At 40.3% G+C, this 19180-nt stretch overlaps 1 protein-coding gene across 1 annotated transcript; it reads right to left on the reverse strand.

Moving 5' to 3' along the window:
* Positions 1-550: 550 nt before the first annotated feature.
* Positions 551-19180, reverse strand: DGCR8 (DGCR8 microprocessor complex subunit). The gene is made up of 14 exons (XM_063416280.1): positions 18928-19180; positions 12233-13232; positions 11645-11807; positions 10585-10727; positions 9605-9887; positions 7896-8093; positions 7440-7541; positions 6788-6886; positions 6297-6379; positions 5123-5223; positions 4635-4741; positions 4320-4447; positions 3917-4030; positions 551-3594 (listed from the first exon to the last, which is right to left on the reverse strand). Exons 2-14 carry the CDS (start codon positions 12953-12955, stop codon positions 3511-3513), a joined length of 2328 nt encoding a protein of 775 aa, XP_063272350.1. The 5' UTR covers positions 12956-13232; positions 18928-19180; the 3' UTR covers positions 551-3510.

Consider the following 19180-nt stretch of genomic DNA (forward strand, 5'->3'; position numbering starts at 1 on the left):
TTTGTTTTCCACCTTCTCAGATACACGTTGAAATACTGTCATTGATAATTTTATTTGGTTAATAACAGCATGGCTTCTTGCACTTCACGTTTCTTCCCAAGGAAAGTTAGGAGGCTATCACTTCCTGAATTCCACTCCAGAACCAAAGTACAGTTTAGTAAATTAGTAAGATAATCATGGTTCTTTTAAATACTTGGACGTTACAAATATATTTGTATAAAGCCTAACAGCATCACAGGAGAATGGAAGTTTACATACAACAGTTAAGTTTATGCATAATAGTCTTTCCAAAGTTCTGAGTACCCAACTAATTCATCAGTTTTGTCTAATAAACATGTTAAAAAAAGCTGATGATGGTGTTTCAGTAGGTAGCATCTGACTAGTCACCGGAAGTCACAGTAAGTTTTCTGTCAGTACCATGAAGATTTGAATGCACACGAATTTAATCCTTAAAGTCAATATACCACACTTTTGTCAAGAAGCACATAATATGCAAAGCAAAAACTGTCTAATCCCCAAAGGATGGAACAGTTCTTAAAAATACACTCCATCCCTATAAAAATACCCATCTTCCCCTGGATATAGAAGGGATAAATAACAAGTATCAGTGACAAAAGCAGCAGTTTTATGCATTCATACAATCAGATCTAAACCTTTACAGCCGATTACCTAGAAAACACACAAGAGTTACAAGACAAGTTTAGGATACATCTTGAATCACACTGTAAGTGTTCATGCAGAAGCTGAAGTTTAATGCAATGATCTATCCTCTATCACAGCAGCTCGTGCTTATGTGCAAATGCAAGACTGTTACACTCCAAACAATAGTAAACATTGAAACACAAGAATACTTCACAATGACATAAACAGCAGTTACGTTGTTTGTTCCAGCAGTTATTGCGCTATTTTCTGGACATCTCTCCAGTTAAAGGCTGCAGCAAGGTCTAATACCATCTTTTTATGTTTGTTTTGTTTAGAATGCATAATATACGTTCTAGGCTTTGGTTCACAATGAAATCTCTGGATGTTTTCATTAAGGGCAACGGTCACCTTGTGATTCTGATAGTGGCAGACTGAGGTAATACAGCAATCCTCTTAAAATTAATGAAAACAAATTGGTAAGTGAGGCATCTATGGATATTCTGCAGGTGACCTGCAAATGCATTGACATTCTGATTTCAAAAAAATAAAAAGATCTGTAAGGGTGATTTGTCTTTTACAGTGCCATCCAAGTACAGATTTTTCTGCTGAAAACACAAGCTGAAATAAAACCTATCTAACAGTAATACATTTAGGCATAGAAGATAAAAGCCCTGTCTTTATGAAACAGAAAAGTCCCAATAAAAACAATGAAAAGAGACAAACAGCAATCACTGCTTGTCACTACTGCACCAATATTATATATACCCTTCAAAAGATGGAGATTTATTAAAGCTATACAAAAAAAAGCAGAGGCAGTGTTTTTTTGTGGTTTTTTTTTTTTTTAGACAGGCCACTTCTTTAAATAATAGTTTATATATTGTCTTCCAACTACCCGTATCCTGTTGTAACAGGATTACAACTCATGGAACTAAAAAGCTAAATATAGTAATAAAAAATGGGTGGATTCATATTTGCAGAGACCTCCAAGCATCTCAGTTAAACACAGAAACAGGTAAGTCTCCATGACTCCTCCTGTTTAACCTCAAACATTAAATGCAACACATTAGAGAACATTAGTTGGAAATATAAATTAAAATCCACATATTTCCAAAGTAATGTGTGCTGTTAAAAGGAGGTCTTACAATACTGATGCCAACATTTTTAAAATCCAGTAGGCACTAAATTCAATATACTGCAGCACTCTCTATGTAACATGGTAAATTAAAAAACAAAACCACACCAAAATCAGAATAAAACAAAAAACAAAACAAACCAACCCCTCAAGCCCCTTAGATCCCTGTAAGTAGCAGGAGCTGCAGCAGGTACAGAGAACTGTCCTTTCATTCCCAGCAGGAGCAGGAGTGTCAAATGGAGCAGTGCAGCTCCTGGGTAAGTCACTGCAGCCCCGCCACAGCTCGGCCTTCGCTCTCTTCTTTAACACCAAACCAAGGAATGGTTGCAGGAGAAGAGAGAAGAGTTCCTGCAGCCCCCCAGGGAACCCTGGGTGAAGAACAACACGCACGAAGCAGCCCCGTTATTCCTTCTGTGCTTGGCTTCACAGAGCCTCGGATGACACAGTGAGTACTGCCTGTTTGCCAGGATGGGATTTCAGAGCAGTTGCATATTTGTGATTTTCCTATTTATGAGTATAACCGGTTATGGTCTCATTCTACTTGTTACTCTATGTCATTTTCCAAATCTACATTCTAATTTTCATTGCAGAAGTTACACACTTTCGTTAAAAACTAAAAATGTAATTAAAAAAGTAAAAACAAAAACTTCTTTAAAAAAATGTAAGTTGCTGCAGTCAGACTTAAGGGTTGTGTTGGATTTTTTTCCTAAAGTCTTTGCTTTTATGGTGCAAATTAATTAAGACTTATCAAGTCAGATGCAGTCTGACACCAAACAAATGAGAAATTGTTTTATTGCTGGGAAAAGGGAGTGGAAAGTCATTGGCAAAATATTTTGAGACTATCAACCATCATCAGCTGCATTTTGGCTCCAAGCTTTGAAAACAGCCTTTCAAATTAGTTTTTATTTTAATCATGTAAGTGGGGCCATATTTTCCCTGTTCAACTGATCTGTAAACTAACACAGGCTCTTCTCATCTAAAATAAACCCCAGTCATTTTGAATCTCCAACCTGTAACTCTTAACACTACCAGGTATTAGGTATTCTTGTTCTTTTCAAGTAATAACAAAATCTGCATGCTCTAATCTCAAATAACTAAGCCTGGCAGGAGACAAGAAAGAAAACAACAAGAAACAGCATTACTGGCCTAATCCTATGGCATTAGAAACATTGCTCATCACTTTCCTGTATTTGTCACCAAAGTGTCTTATCAGTGCATATTATTATGTGCTGAAATGCAACAAAACTTTTCACAAAAATAGTTTTAGGCATGTTCATACAAGAAGATGTACATATATTTCTTTTATATATACATATATATGAATGTGTATATATATATATAATATCAGCTTCAACCTGTACATAGATATTCTGAGTTTCATACCTAAAATACATCCATTTCAAACACCATGGATGGCTTTCCAGGAGAAAGTGCTTGATTGGTTTTATCCTGTGTGAACATGCCTGTCCTCCGTGCATTTGCCCAGTAGAGATCTTTATGATCAATTCTTTAAACGTACATATCTCAGAGGTATTAAACAAGGAAAAAAAAAAAACAAAGAAAAAGAAACTAGGAAAAAGTAATATTGCCCTGATGATGCAAAAAGAACAATGCATAACTGAAGCAGCTTGGATTTTAAAAGTTATCTTGCATTCTGCAGCAAACAATTTTTAAATAATTGTTGAAATTCTAGTTCCTCCCGTTGTGTTATTGCTCCCCACTTGCGTGTCTTCTCATTAAACATCAACAGTACAGAGAGGTTCACTACCAGGCTGAGCTGATTCCACTATTGTCATCTTGGGTTTCTTCCGGGTTTCCTCCTAAAAAACACAAATCCACCCCCACCACAGAGTCATAAAGAGAAGAGAATCATGAAACAGTTCAAATTCTGAACCGTTTTAGCCCAACTTGTGTCAGTTGTTGGAAGAGGCTAACCAGGGCTAATGTTAAACATAAATGTTTGAAAGTAGGGACAATCAAGTTAAAAGCCAGTTTAAAAGACAGGATGACAATCTTCCCAGCAGTACATCCCCAATGAAATTTTGAAGAGCTCTCTTTACTTAAAATACTGTGTAAAATAAGCAAAAAAGCCCTCATCATTGGTACACATTGCTGTTTGTAAACACATGAGAATATACTCACTCTTTCCTGTGCCAGTTTTTTCATTTCCTCCTGCAACTTGTTCAGGATGTGCAGATTTGGCTTGTTCTTTTTGGCATACTGCTGAAGTTCTATCACACTTCTATCAGAGGTTTCCTATTCAATAGAATCACAAGCACCAACGGATCAACTTTTTTATGAAAAAAAATTAATGTAATGGAGCAGTTTAGTCTCCTTTAGTTTCTTCCTTAATTATGAACATCTACTTCTGTGAGTTAGTTAAATAGGTTCTTTAATTTTGACATGGGAGATGCAAGAGTAACACAAATTATTACTGTCAATGAAATCCAGGCACCTTACAGCTTTGTTGTAACTTATTTTACAAATCCAGAAAAATCCAAACCTCAGTCACAGGGTAGGTTATACCCAAACAAAGCCTGCTCACCTGTTTAACCAGCTTGCTATTCTCCCTGCCATACATTCGTAAGAGAGAGCCCCAGTTTTTCACATGTGGATGCAGTAGCTGAAGGATTTTCTGAGAAGCCAATTGCTTCCCCACTCTTTTATTTTTGCCTGTTAAAATAACCATGGAAGCGTGTCAATACCAGCACATTATGTATTGAAGGCACAAATATTCACTGCAGTTACTCAGAAGTGAGATACCAGAGGAGAGCAGGACAAGCACCCTGAGAACAGACAGCAAAGGAGAACAGGAGAGAGGAAGAGGAGGCTCAGAGCTCACACCAATCACTGTACTTACACCAGCCTCGCACTGTGTGCTTGCCACAAGTCATGACATATTCACTCTTCTGATTTTTCCCAGGAATCACTTCAAACTTTATGGATGTATCACCCATTCCGTGGTTTCTTAGGCACAAACACAATCAAGATCACATAACTAAGTAAAGCCACAAACAAGTGAAGTGGTTGCAGTTACCTTGGACAGTCATTGCAATGAAATCAGATATATTAATAATAAATGGCAATATGATAATTAATGAAGAGATATTTTTAGATCAGTAACTTAAACAGAAAAGCAACCCTGTATGAGCGAAAACAAAATCCATTTGCCCAGAAACTGCATCCTGATCTCCAAAGAGGCACAAACAGCAAACATGAATTAAAGAGGGTTTAGCATTCAGCAGGTCAGCTGCCATCACATCTCACAGCCCCAGGGAGCTCAGCAGCTCAGGCAGGGTCACTGAGAAAGCCCACAAACCCCACACGGTGCTCGTGCTGCAGCCTCACCTTTTAAGGCACTCATGGAGAATCTGATATGGAGACAAGAGTCCAGCTTTACTGGTGAGTTCATATACCCGTGAGTCCTCAATACTGATATGGTTAAAATACTGCAAAGGAATTGAGAAGGGTTACTGTGCTTTGTGCAAATAAAACCCTAATGCTGCCATTAACCCTAATTTCTCCTTTGCTACATTAAACCAATTCTGTTGCTCTGTGCTTAGTACTTTAAAAAGTGTTTTTTAATCCAAAATGGGTTAGAAGCAACCTAATCAAACATTTGCAGACAGAAATTTTAACTCCAGTCTTACATTATTCAATATGTCCATCAAAATGACAATCTTATAAATTCTTTATCATCATTTCTCCCTCAGGACAAGGTTATTTTACCTAATTCTGAAAGTCTGTTTACCAAAATGCTGTGGTTTAATAAAAGAGAATGGAACAGCTATTGGATCATTTGGTATTTGATTTTAAAAGAATAGAAAAATTGTCTGCATTTCCTTAATGACCATTTCAGTAGTGCATGGCCTACAACACAGTTCTAAGTTAAAGCAAGGGTATAAACAACTCCTTCTGTATATTATTTCATTTTAGAAAACATTCCTTTCAGGCTGATCACTGCTTTTTCCTTTACTGCTTACTGATGTTATCACTGATCAATGAGCTATTTAATTCTCCCAGAACCTGAGAATACAGCACAAATCTCCTCTTGAAGAAATTTTTCCTTTGGTTTTCTCTAACGTCACTGCCTGAACTATGCGATTTCATTATGCAGTAATAAAAACAGCCCAGAAGCCTGAGGACTTTTACCTCTTTTACCATCTAAGATGATCACACAAAACCAAAGAGCCCCTAGCTCTGAACATTTCCTGGCATCAGCCAGAGGACTCTGGGAGGCAGGACAGGACAGGCAGTCTGCTGCTTTGGAATACCTCAGGTGCTCAGTGAGTGACCTGCTGGTCAACACTGAACCAGCTCATCAGAGGGAGTCTTCTCATCTATTCTGATAGAAAAAAGAATATTTTCTTTGCCCTAAGTCTTGCTCTCAGTGGAGGATTTTACACTTCCATTTGACTGAGAAAACAATCTTCCTGATTTTCAGTAACATTTCTGATAAGAAATGTGCAGTGTTTTGAAAACAAACTCAAGTGATGCCAGCCAGGAAGCGTGAGCTCAGTACCTCAAGTTCTTGACTGTCTTTGGGCTTCTCCTCAGAGGTCTGTTTGACAAAGTCAGGAATAAGGATTTCCAGTGTAGCTCGAGCTGCAGAAAGGGATTAAACATCTTGATTAGGTTTATTTTAAAGAAAAACATCTCCTCTAGAAATTTCTAGAGAAGTTCTCAGGCATTTTCTTCTGGTAAGAAATTTATTCACTTACACTTTTCAAGGGAAAAAAATTCTGCTAGTTCAGCTTGATAATTAAAGCCTCATTAACTAATTAAAATAAGAAGAAACTATTTTTAAGTGCCTACAAAAGGAAAAATATTCCAGTCTCATTTTAGAAGTGACATAGAGCCTTTAAGATCTAAAATTAAAGAGTTATTATCACCCCCTACTTCTTACAGCCAAACCCCTGTACTGAATCACTACAGCCCTCAGAACCCCAGAACTGCACAAAAAGCAAACTGAAACAATTCAGCAGTTGGTACTGAGAAAGGAAAGAACTTTACCAGCTTTATTCTTGGCAAGTTTTTTGCTGCTGGCAGTTCCTGCCCCATAAGTTACTCCATCAATAATCACTGAGGCTCCAAAAGGTTCACTTGGGTTCTCTGGAAATGGAGGAGGCAAAAAAAGAAAGCTTTTTGGAACTCTTAATGTACATAAACACATCACCACTATCAAGATTTGTTTCTTCATTTCAGCTTCAAGAGGGATGAAAATGATTTATTCTTCATGAAGACTGAAAAATTGTTTAACTAACAGAGTTTTCCATTAACAGACTTACCACCATACTTTATTCTTCCAAATAAAGAACTTACAGACTTTAAGAGACCACTGGTAATCTTGCAGAACTCAAATATGAATTCCAATTTTTTGCATCATGGTGTGGATATAAGAGCTACACATTCTGATGGTGAAATTTCAGTTGTATTATGCAGTGCATATAAAGGAATAGCCTAATTCTGAATAATTATAAGGTACCCTCAAAAAAAACCCCACAAACAGCAAAAGCAAGAATTAATGGAACATACATTTTATCACCTAGGGAAAAATACCCCAATATTGACCTGATTCCAGTTATGTTCTTCACATACACAACACTTTTGGATTCTTGATTAAGCATCAAGACCAGGATAGAACTGTTTAAGGAAACAGACTTACCACATTCAAAGAAATTGTAAACAGGGCGAACCTTTAGGACTCGTTGCATATATTCATGCAAGATGCAAACTTCAGACTTCCCATTGGGATTAATGACAAACTCTGCACACAAGACAGGGAGAAGAAGCTCATTAGCTGCAGTCTTTGAACAATAATTTCTGTTACAAATTAATCAATACTGAGCAACACTCAGCAGTCACAAGAGCTGAAGAAAGTCATTACTTACCAGGACTGTAATCTTAAATAAAATTATTTTTGTTTAGAAGTTAGTCTTTGAACAGGAAGTATATTTTGACAATATTTTTCTTTCCTATGTAATATACCATGAGTCAAAGAACACAGAATACTGGATCAGGAACTCAGGGGAGTTTTCACAGGGTTTTTTATTTCAGTCAAGTGTAGGGCTGCAATTATTCTCCAGCACAGCCTATGTGAGCTGCAGCTCCATGGGCTCACCTTTCTTGATGGGTGCATCCTGCACAGACAGGGTGATGAGTTTCTGGTTGGCGGGCAGGATGGGCCGCTCCGACTCCGCCTGCTTGCGCTTCATCTCCCGGTTGAACTGGCGGCGCTCGGCCCACGTCCGGAACTTTTTTACAGTCACTTGCTCAAAGTCAAAACGCTTCTCAAGGTAGCGCCTAAAATCTTCCAGATCTGAGAAACACAACCCAGTTACTCCCTCTGCTTCAGCACCAAACAAGCACTGAGTTCTCTATTTCCACTGATTTAAACGTGCTAGAATTATTTTCTTAGACTAGGAGCAACAGGTTAAGATGCTGGTTTGGACTAACAAAAGTAATTTTAAGTTTTTCCATTATAGGATCAAATGCAAAATGTTTGTGCAAACCAGCAAACAAAATAGAACGAAACACCATTTTATTGTCACTGATGATTTTACTAATCCCTAACCAGCATTATACCCACAATCTGCAACAAAACACCAATAATTGTTCTGCTTCAACCTCTAATCCCCTGAAGCAAGGCACACAGCGAGTGCAGTGGCTGTGCCTTCATCCTCAGCTCCCTGAAGCCAAACCCAACTGTTGCTGCCTACTCGTTATGCAGTGTACCCTGACACAGTGAACAGTGATGTTCCATGAACTCCATGGGTATCTGCAGCCTCTGTGCAGAATTTCATGTATGAAATTCACACGCAGAGTACTAAAAGACTGTCCCTTGTAGTACAGCTCCTTTATAGGATAGTCTGCAAGTATAATCAGCAAAAATAAAGAGCAGCATCCACAGATGTAAACAAACAAAAGCAAGCTGCTGGTATGGTTTCCTTCCACAAGGAATTCCAAATGCAAGTCACACTTATACTTGATCACTCAGTATCTTTTTCAGTAATACAGAACTGATCCTATTTAAAGAAAGAGATAGACAGGTGAACTTCATGTAGAAAAATATGTGCTTACTGGCTTTAATTTTACTGCTGAATATTGATGATTTGGTTTTTGGGTTTTTTTACATCTTTTGGCATGGTTTTTGGACTGGACATGACTTGTGTAATGACAAGGACAGGTTTTATGTCTGAGCACTACGAAGACAAATGGCAGCCTATGATCCATACCAATATTCTGAGCAGCAGAGATTTACATGGCTGGGACTCTCAGGTATGCAGATGTGACAAGGATGTGACAAGGATGTGACATGAGCTTCCTCTCCAAGTTCTTCTCTGTAGGGTGGTGATTTTGGCATGATGTCTTTAGACAAATTTTTGTGTAGAGGCTATCAGATTTGTATAAATGAAATAATGAAGCATCACACCCCCTGTATCAGTGCAATTATATTTGCATGACTTAGTCTGCTAGAGTTATGCAAATACAGAAATATCATTTAACTACATCATTTATCTTAAGAGAGCATCCTGAAAATTAATGTAACTCAGCCAACAGAGAGTGCATAGAACAGCCTACTTGAAGAAGTCACACAAACACATTCGACAACAGCAAATGTACACAGTGACATAACTGATTCTTATACTGAGATAAAGTCTACAGGACTAAACTACCAAAATATTCACTTTTTTTGTGTGTAAAACCTTTCCATGTGGACTCTCAGGGCTTCAGGAAAAATTATAATTCAGTAGCCAAGTCTGGAATAAAACTTCCCAAATGCTACTACCCCAACTAAAGTCAAGAAAAGACTCCACTTCCCATACATACCTACAGATTCATCTTTACATACTTCAACTTTGGCCTTAACTTGTCCCAAAGCTCCTTGTGCTGCGTCTCCCCCAGAGGGGTCTTTGTCATCTAAAGGCCCAGAATCAGCAGCAGTGGAATCTGGTTCTTCTGTTTGGCAGTCCAGTTCTGAGGATTTATCTAGGTGCTTTACAGGTGATACTTCCCCGTTTGGCGTTATGTCATTGTTTTGTTCCCTTTCCTCATTTTCCTTCATTTTTTTGTAATGAAAGCAGGGAATGCTACTAAGGGGAGGATCATGTTTCTGCAAATATAAAACAATACAGAAGGTTTCAGTATCTCAAGGTCACCAAAACTTAAATTCAAAAGACACAAGCAAGATGGAAGCTGTTTGTATTCAGTCTAGGCTTAAGCTCCTCTTGGGTCAGAAAAGACTTTTAACTCAAGAGCAGAGCAGGGCCACTCCTGGGGGATGTTCTCCCTGTGTGGCACTGACACAAACCCGCTGCTGTAGATCCAGACCAGTCTGTTCTGTTCACCCACATGCAAATACTGCCTGCTTTCATGGAATCCACTCAGCTTTCCTGGGCCATAAGCCCATGGCATTAAATCCATTTCTGCAGGCTCCTTGTGCTCAGAAATGTCATATCCTTACTTCTGCAAATGTGGACCATAGGTCACAGCTCAGATTAATTTATAGCTATTAATAAATGATCCCTAGATATATTTCATGGTGCAATAAACCCCTAATTTTGCAGCCAGACTACAGAAGTGAAGGCACCAAACGGGATCATCTCATTCACTTTAACTGCCCAAACAGAAAAACAAATCACCTACGAAAAATCATATCAGATTTTCAGAAACAAAATAATTTCTTTTCCAGGAATCTTAGTTCAAACACTGGAAGCAAACCTGCCAAAGGCAAAAAATATTCAACTGCTTGCAGGAAGATATCTATTTTTTTAATCTTAGTAAGTATTTAAATAATTGACAGCTCTCACCCTTATGCTTCCTGTTCCCAAAAAATAAGGTCTAGACCAGGTAACAACTCTAGATTCTCTGTGCAGATATACAGGAATGCCCGAGTTATGGAATGTCATGATCCATCCATCTGGCAAAGGTTCTGTAGGAGGGCGGCCACGACCTTTAAAGCAAATAATGGCTTTAAACTTGGATAGACTGCTTAGAAGAACGGAAATAAAATGGCACTGAAACAAGATTAACAATGTTATGCAGAGAGATGTGTTAATAACAAGGTATATGCCTCTAACCCAGACTAAACCCTGCAAAATTACAGATTCCATGACGTTCTCAACTACAGGCAATAGCAGCAATAGTTTTTATATAGACTAATTTGTTTGTTTCATAATTGAACTCCCTTTAGTCTTTTTACACTTATCAGAAGGACCACTAGAAAATATTTACTGGAGGAGTCATACTTGTTTCAGAAACAACTCCATTTTCTGTTAAAAATTTTTCACTTGACACTCAGGAATAAGTTTGCATTGAACACCACCAGAGTCCCAGACCCAAAGAGCCAGCAAAAAGCTCATGTCTAAGCCAAGGTCTTTTGTCTCTCTAAATCACAAACCAGACTATTCATCTTTGCTGGACGCTTCCTGACAATCCTCTGCTACTATACAATTTTGGAGTGAAGTTATTTGGCTTTTTATTTCAGAATACAGTGAAGCAGGGGCAATTTCAACAGCAGAAGTTATGTAACTGAAGCAGGAAAAAAGCCAAAATGTCCAGAGACAAAACCCCAGATGACCCTTGTTCAAAACCCCATCACTGAGGTAACATTCTTCATTATTTTACACGAATCCACACACTAAAATATATTCTTATTACATACAACAGATCAAAAGCAAAAACCAACTTCACTGGTAAGAATATGAAAAATCATATTCCACAGTAAGAAGCCCCCCAGCAATAAAATTCTCCAACACACTCATGATTTCACAGGAATTGCTGTCCCACACTTTGCTTGCTGATACACTTTCGTTCTACAGACATGAGCCACACTCAGGACCTCCAGTTCCTAAATGCACATGAACTTACTCTTGAGTACAGTTTTAATTTTGGTCATCATTGGCTGCACGCTTGTCTCTCCATCAGACTGGTGATCACTCTCCCCACCGTATTTCTCATTGTCTAGTCTCCTTGTTTTGGGTGCTCGCAGCCCCTCCTCCAGCAGAGCATCCACATCATTATCAAAGTCATCCTGAAAGAGACTCCGTCAGACACCATCCTGCTGGGCCTACCAACCTCCCTTCTCCCTTGCAAAGACAAAGCAGACATTTTTGATATGCACTTCCATACACAGAGAAACTAGACATTTCCAATGATTCCAGTAAAAAGACTGAAAAATAAGAAAATAAGTTTGTGAGAAGTAGAATCTACACAATAAAATGAACTGCAGTTGTGTGAGAAGACTTGTTTTTATAGAAAACGATAGAAGCTGCAACATAGCTCACAAGTTTGATTAAAACAGTTTACAGAGGTTCTCAGCCAAAGCTCCGTCTCTGAAAATTCTGTGGTTTTGACTCAGGTACTGCACATTTCTAGAAGAGAATATTTCTTTGTAAATTTTTTTTTCTAGCCGCTTGGAAAACCTCTTACCCAGCAGAGATCTGTGGATTTACTTACCTCATATGAGAAATTCAAGGTTTCTTCATCCACTTTATCTCTTTGAACGATTGCTTTAGATGTGAACCCTCCTCCTTCTTCATCTATTTCCATCAAATTGTCGGTAAAGTCTTCTAGCTCATCCAGAACTGCAAATTCCACTCTCTTTTCCTGATCAATATCATTTTCATCATCCTTCTTGTCATCACTTTCACCCCCTATCCCTACAGCTTTACCATTACTACCACCGAAAGGACAAACATGCAAATCCCCATTGACATTATTAATCCCAAACTCCGTATCTGCCTTATAATCCTGCTCAACTCCAGTGTACAGAACTTTCCTATCTTTGCTTTTGCAGCTCTCTGTAAAGCTAACACTAATCTTCACATCCTTCAGTAACTTAAGATCTGGGGTGAACTTTCGCACCGACGGCGCGTGGCGAGCAGTTCTGGGGCTTTGGTCGCTGCAGTTGGGGTCTATGAGAAGACGACTCTTGTAGCAGGCAGATCCCTTTGTGAGCAGCTGCGTTCTGCAGAGACTGTGCGTGTCCCCAGCAGGGCTCTCTGACTGTCCATCACCACCAGAGCCAACGTCCATTACCTCTGCGTCACTGGACGTTTGCAGGGGAGGTGGTGGAGGCTGTTCGCTGGGCGGCAGAGGTGGGCGACAAGCGACACTCTCCACATTCATTTCTCCTGCGGGTTCTTTAGGGAGGGGTGGTACATTTTCATAGTTCTCCATTTTTAAAACTACTGTTTTAAAAAAACCAAGGCTTTAATAAATGTTTATCTCTATATCCCTAACATGCATAAGTCCATCAGGATTGGTTTATCATGTTCTATTCAATATGCAACACTGATGATTCAGTTAAGCTGACTACATTGTTCTTTTCATTAATGTAGACAGCTTTCAGAATCACTGTCTCAATTATTGGAAATCACAATGCATTCAGCTTAAATAGCTGAAGACTAAGAGTGCATCTTCACTGGACAAGCTGCTCTCCTTTTCTTCTTTCAACCTACAAGAGGAAACAAACAAAAAATAATTGTCACGGGAAAAAAAATGAAAATAATATCCTAGGCAGAAAGAAAAGATGTCACTCCTTGCAGCACAAATTTCAAGTAGAAGAGTGATGCTTTTACAGTGAGCAAAGCAGGGTACTCAGATACCATCTTGAATGAGGCTGAAACTAGAGTGGTTTTACTGCTCAAGCTGTACACCAGCACAAGAATTTACTAACACAGTTGCTTTTATGATTAGTTGACTATCTCTGCTTGGTTAGCAGGAAGGGCATTAAGCACAACAGACTAAAAACTGCATTCTGGGGAAGTTCTTCATAATCTGAAACAACCTGGTATTCCAGCCATACTTACCCACACAGCAGAAAGGGTAATTAGCTTACAGTTTAAGACAATCTGCAAAACCAACAAGATTTCAAAGTCTATGGTCATGGCTTTTCAAAATTTAAGTTACCAGTTATTTCTGAACTCTCACAGTTTACTAAAATATCACAGAAAATTACTCTCTAGATAAACGGATATTAGACATTTGATCTTGTGTTTTGCACTATTTGGAACTATTTATTCAGGTTCAGATACATAGCATTAAAGCTCAGATAATTTGTGGAAAGTATTTAGAAGCCAATTTTAGGGAATTTAACATGGGAAAAGTATTCAATTCCTCTAGGAAATTTTACAGGGGATGGAAAGCATTTGTTTAAGGGTTTTTTTTCACTTCTTTCTACCATGTCTGTGATGGCTTCTTCAATTATACTTTTGTCATCTGTGCAGGACCATAAGCATCTGGGGAAAAGAAGGATCATTCCTTACCTGCTAAATTTGGTTTCTCCAAGTCCCTCCATGGCAGCCCAAACGAGGCTTAAATGTTCCTACAGGCCAGGAACGAAGCACTGTCACTCTGCCCCAGGCAGCCAGCTGGCTGAATCTGCTCTGTTCAAAGATTCCCAGCTGGCAGAGCAAGGCTTCCCCAGTATTTTGGAAAGACCAGCTCCAAGATCTCTCATGCTGCTGTGTAACACTGAAGGCAACAGGGCAGGAGGTCTGGGTTGTCATGAGGGACTTAGAGAAACCAAGGGAATTCTCTCATGTATCTCTACACCAGCCCAGGCAGAACAAACCAACAGCAATATCCAAACACCAGCTGGGGCAAGGCACAGAGCTGGGAAGCAGAAGTTATAACGGGAACAATTAAAATTCAGCAAAATACAGAAATCACCTACCTGGAAGCTGGAAGAAAGCATAAAATGTAACAGAGCAAACTCTATTATATGGCAACACAGCAAGTTTTGCTGGAGCAGCAGAGGAATTCGTATTTTGTGGTGGTTTTTTGATGTGTGGGGGGTTTTTTAAACCTACTCGAAATTGTGACACATCCAACGTGATGATTTTGACATGCATTATAAAATTACTAAGGAAAAAACCCATAAGAATTCTAAAATAATTCTCATCTTCTCTGATACCAACACATTTTTAATTCTCATATTGAAAAATGGCTCATTCACCAGTAAGACAAGCAATTCTATATATTTAAATCCGTTCCATTCTACAGTATGAATGACCTCAGCAATGAACAATTCCTTCATCTTTCAACAGGTTCTGAAACATAATGTAAGAATACCCCTACAAATATTTATCTAATAAATTTCTTCATCTTCAGATGAAAAAAGGAAAAAAAAGTGAATGATAAATTATTAAATTCTTCACAGTAAATCATTAGTGTCTTAATTCTGAACAAAAGAATTAAAAGTCACAGCTTGAGTTCAGTAACTCCTGGAAACTAAATGCCTAAATCATCTCATTTTTTCCATCTTAAAGAGTCTTCTAAAGACTCTTGAAAACAGCATACAGAAGTAATTCACACAGAAATCAGCATTCTAGAATGTGAAGGAGCAAAACCTTCCCTTGAGTTCAAGAAGCTCCCTGGTCAAACAAGAAAGACTTATTTTTGACCAGGCTAAGACCTGATCATGAATGCACTTCCAGACCCTGATACACGTCCTGCTCCTGTGCTGAAGTATTTTAACAACACCAATGTCAGACATAAGAACTTCACCTTTACCTGCCCAGCTTTGGTAGTTCTCTGATACACCACCTCTGCTCTTTGCAGGAGGATGTCTTGGTATTCTATTCAAGCACTGGTAACAATTAAATTCTTGTTGTCTTCCCTTTCTTGCTGGCTGTGAAACGATGAATAGCTGAACGATGAACAGCAAACCACTGCCAGGGATTGTCTGCTCCTCAGTGCACACACACTGCCTCAGGAAAAGTACCACACCAAGATGGGTGCAAAGGAGCTTTTTCCATTTCTAGCCATGAACCTGCCACATCCCTAGGGTAAGATAACAGTCTGGTAGTGATGCCAAAAAGGTTTTTGCTCTTAATACATTTTTCATTTATCTGCAGCTGTGTAGACTACTATTACGTAGTTATATAGCTCCTTAATTAACTCCAGTACTTTTCCTACCCTTTCTCTTAGATTTTAGAACAATAACCTGACCTTCTAAACACATTCCTGGAATATTGTTTCGTCTTATTCTAAGTAGGGGACCTACAATAAGACATAATAAGAAGCAGGCAGAGAACTCTTGGACCAACTCCAAGGGGCTGACCCAGGGGTGGGTTACTGGAGCAACTCAATCTCCTGTTGGATGTACCTGTTAGATACCCTAATTAATTAACCTTGTAAGAGCAGAAATCCAGTGCCAGGTGTGCCCATCACTATCGGACACCTGGAAGCTTCCAAAGAAAGGTCTGTTAGTGACCATTCTAACACTGCTGCAGGGTTTTTTTCTCTTTTCATCACAGGTAACAGTGGCTCTACAGTTACACTGGGCTACAATACCTGCCTGTAAGCCACAGAAAGCAAGGCAGAAGCAGAGGAACACAGGTTCAATTTCCATCCCCTTCCCTGCCAGCTGACATTACAATATGCCCTTTATATAAAGGGCTGGGAACAAAACAACCAAACAAAGCTACGAAACCACTGAGCCACCAGGTATTTGAAAACACAGACAGAAGGGAGAAAGGATGAGTTAAATGAGCTTGTGGTTACAAACAGCCAAACCGGCCTTAGGTAAGGGAACATAACAGCCACGCACAAGAAGGCTCAGCACACCAAATTACATCGTAACATAAGTCAGTTTCCTACTGTGATCCTTCATTAAATCGTCCTGAAATAACAGATTTTATTCTCCAAGGCTCCACCAAGTTCCATTACCAGTTTCCATAAGGATTCCTTCCAAAGAGACAGAACACCACTGGCAGCTGCACCAGGCTGGACAAACACTGAAAACGTGAGGCACGGCTCATGTTCTGCAGACCACCAGCATATGGAATTCCCATATTTTTAACCACTTACTCTTATTGTAGCTGATCATTTCAAAAAGTTTCATTCACAAAATAAACAGAACAATACAGATACAGGAGGGGGGCATATAAATATAATGTAGCAAACTGCACAGGTCCCAAAGAAAGCTGAGTAATCTTAGCCTGGTTGTCTTAGAGATGTCCTTTAAATGCAGAAAGGAAAAAACCCAAACTACTTTGTTTAGTAAGTACCACTGCCCATTCCACACAATCAGATAGAAAAGGGATAGGAGATAAACACACAGAGGAAAGGGTATCTTTTTTCAAGGCAGGAAAAAACCAGAATCTTAATAGTTGTAACCAGCATTGGCCAAACTCAAAGATAAATTCCCTTCAGTTCCAGCAGGTCAGCAGTCTAGAAATGAATTTAACAAAGAATATATTTTCTTTACAAATAGCTGCAGCAAGGAACAGGATACCACAGATTGTCTCTTCAAAAAGTCACTTTTGAAAAGAAACTGTCAGAGACTGCTTACTTCACATTCAGTGGACCCCTAAAGGAGGAATGGCTCAAGTGGCCTGATCTGCTAAACAAACACAAAGTCCTCCTCCTCATCCTCCAGCCCCAAATGGCAACTCAGGTGCTGATCCTTTAACCCACGTAAAAGGAATTCCCCACTCAGTCATCTACCTCCTTTTCATTATACCTAGTGTATCTTCTCAACACATACAACTCTAGAAATAAGTTAATCCTGTTTATTATCACTGCTTAAAAAACCCCAAAAAACCCCAAAGCAAAACCTGAAGAGACTGAATTTATTTTCTTTAAACCAGAACAGGAAGTACCAAAAGAAAATGTTCTTTAAAATAATACTACGTGTAAGAACTCATCTCTTCTCATCATCAGCTTTAGAATAGAAAGTTTCTGAACAGAACAACCGCTTTGTGTCCGGCAGTCATGAAGGATGGTGAAGAAAATGCAGCCAGAGCCCAACAAAAACGTTATCAGTGGCCAATACTGACAAGGCTCAAGAACTTCTCTAGTTCTTAACACTTAATTCCGTTTCAGATGGAACAGAGTACATAATTTTGGAAAGCCATCCACAGAAACGGCAAAACAACAGTTGCTCTTAGAGCCTGAGTAGTTTTCTGGCAGGGTTTAGATGGTTTGATTAATTATGTAAGACAAGAAATTGATGTACAAAAGGCGAAAATCAGAGCCTAGGGAGGAAAATATATATTCTTCCTTTCCCATAATATGTAGGCCTCTTACTTGTAAGAAAAACAACAGACACAAGCAACCAAAATCCCTTCTCTTTCTCTAAAAAAGCAGAACAACTCTGGTAATCTAAAGGAGATGCCCAAAAAACCTAGCGACCCAACTCCTCATCCAGAATTGAAAATAGGAGCCCCCAAATTTAACTAACCAAACAAACAGAACAACCTTTCAAGTCACAAAACAAAAATAAAATATCTAACTCCAAGACCTCTAACTCGCAAGCCAACGGAAAAAAGAAATTGAATGTGTTCACTCAATTCCAGTTTATGGTCGAGCACCGCCTGGATATTCAGGTCTCAGAGGGCAAACAAACTTTGCAGACAAACCCGAAACCTAAAGAAAGGACGCACAAAAACCCAAACTGTTTCCAATCCCCCAAAAAATGAAGAAAGCTAGGAGAATTAACCTTTCAGAGGCTGAACGAGATAATTTCCTATTAATAGAAAGACCACATGAAGAAGAATCCTGAGAGTTAGATACATCACATCATCTTGAGCGCAGCAGAAGTAAAAAAGTCCCTGTGGCCCGCACACACGTTGGTTCCTTTCCTTCCCAGCCGTGGTGCGGAGCCGAGCACGCTCCTGTCCCGCACAAAGCGCTGTCCCCGGCGGGGCCCCGTGCCCAGACCCACCCGGGGCCGAGGAACCGGGGGAGCCCTCACTGCCCACCCCCGGCCAGGAGGGGCCCAGGGGCACACACGGCCTTTCCTTCCCTCCACAATCCTGAACACAACCCCACGGCGAGGCGAGTAGGGACGTGCGTGGAGGAGGGTGAAAAATTAAAAAAAAAAAAAACAAAACCCCAAACAGAAAACAGCCCAAGAAAAATCCTGAATAAAACAAAACACAACACCAGCTCTGAGCGGAGGCCGCTCAGGCCGGGCGCAGGAGAAGCCCCGCACGGCAATACCCGCTGGGCAGGGCGCGCCTTCCAGCGATGGGATGTCGGTGCTCGGGGAGAGCTCCTCTCTCCTCCGGGCTCCGCGCCCGGGGCCGCTCGGGCGGGCGGCAGGAGCGCGGCGGGCCCGCTGGCGCCACGGCCTGCGGGGCGCAGGGGTCGGTGCCCGCGCAGGCCCGCCCTGCCCGTCGCCTCGCGGGGCCCGCACCCACCTGGGCCATCCCCGGCGGCCCCGCCGCTCCTGTGCCGGGGCTGCGGGTGAGGGCGAGTCCGGCCGCCTCACGATCGCCGTCCCACACTCCGCGCCGCCGCCATCTTTAAACGCCTGCGCTGGGCCCCTCCGCTCCCCGCGGGCGGGACCCCGCGCGCGCCCAGCCAATGGCGGCGGCAGCGTGCGCGGTCACCGATTTGAAATGCCGGCTGCCATTGGCCCGCCGCCGTGCCCGTCACCGCGCTCCGCCAATA

This window comes from Prinia subflava, chromosome 19, assembly GCF_021018805.1.
Source record: "Prinia subflava isolate CZ2003 ecotype Zambia chromosome 19, Cam_Psub_1.2, whole genome shotgun sequence".
Classification (NCBI taxonomy): Eukaryota; Metazoa; Chordata; class Aves; order Passeriformes; family Cisticolidae; genus Prinia; species Prinia subflava.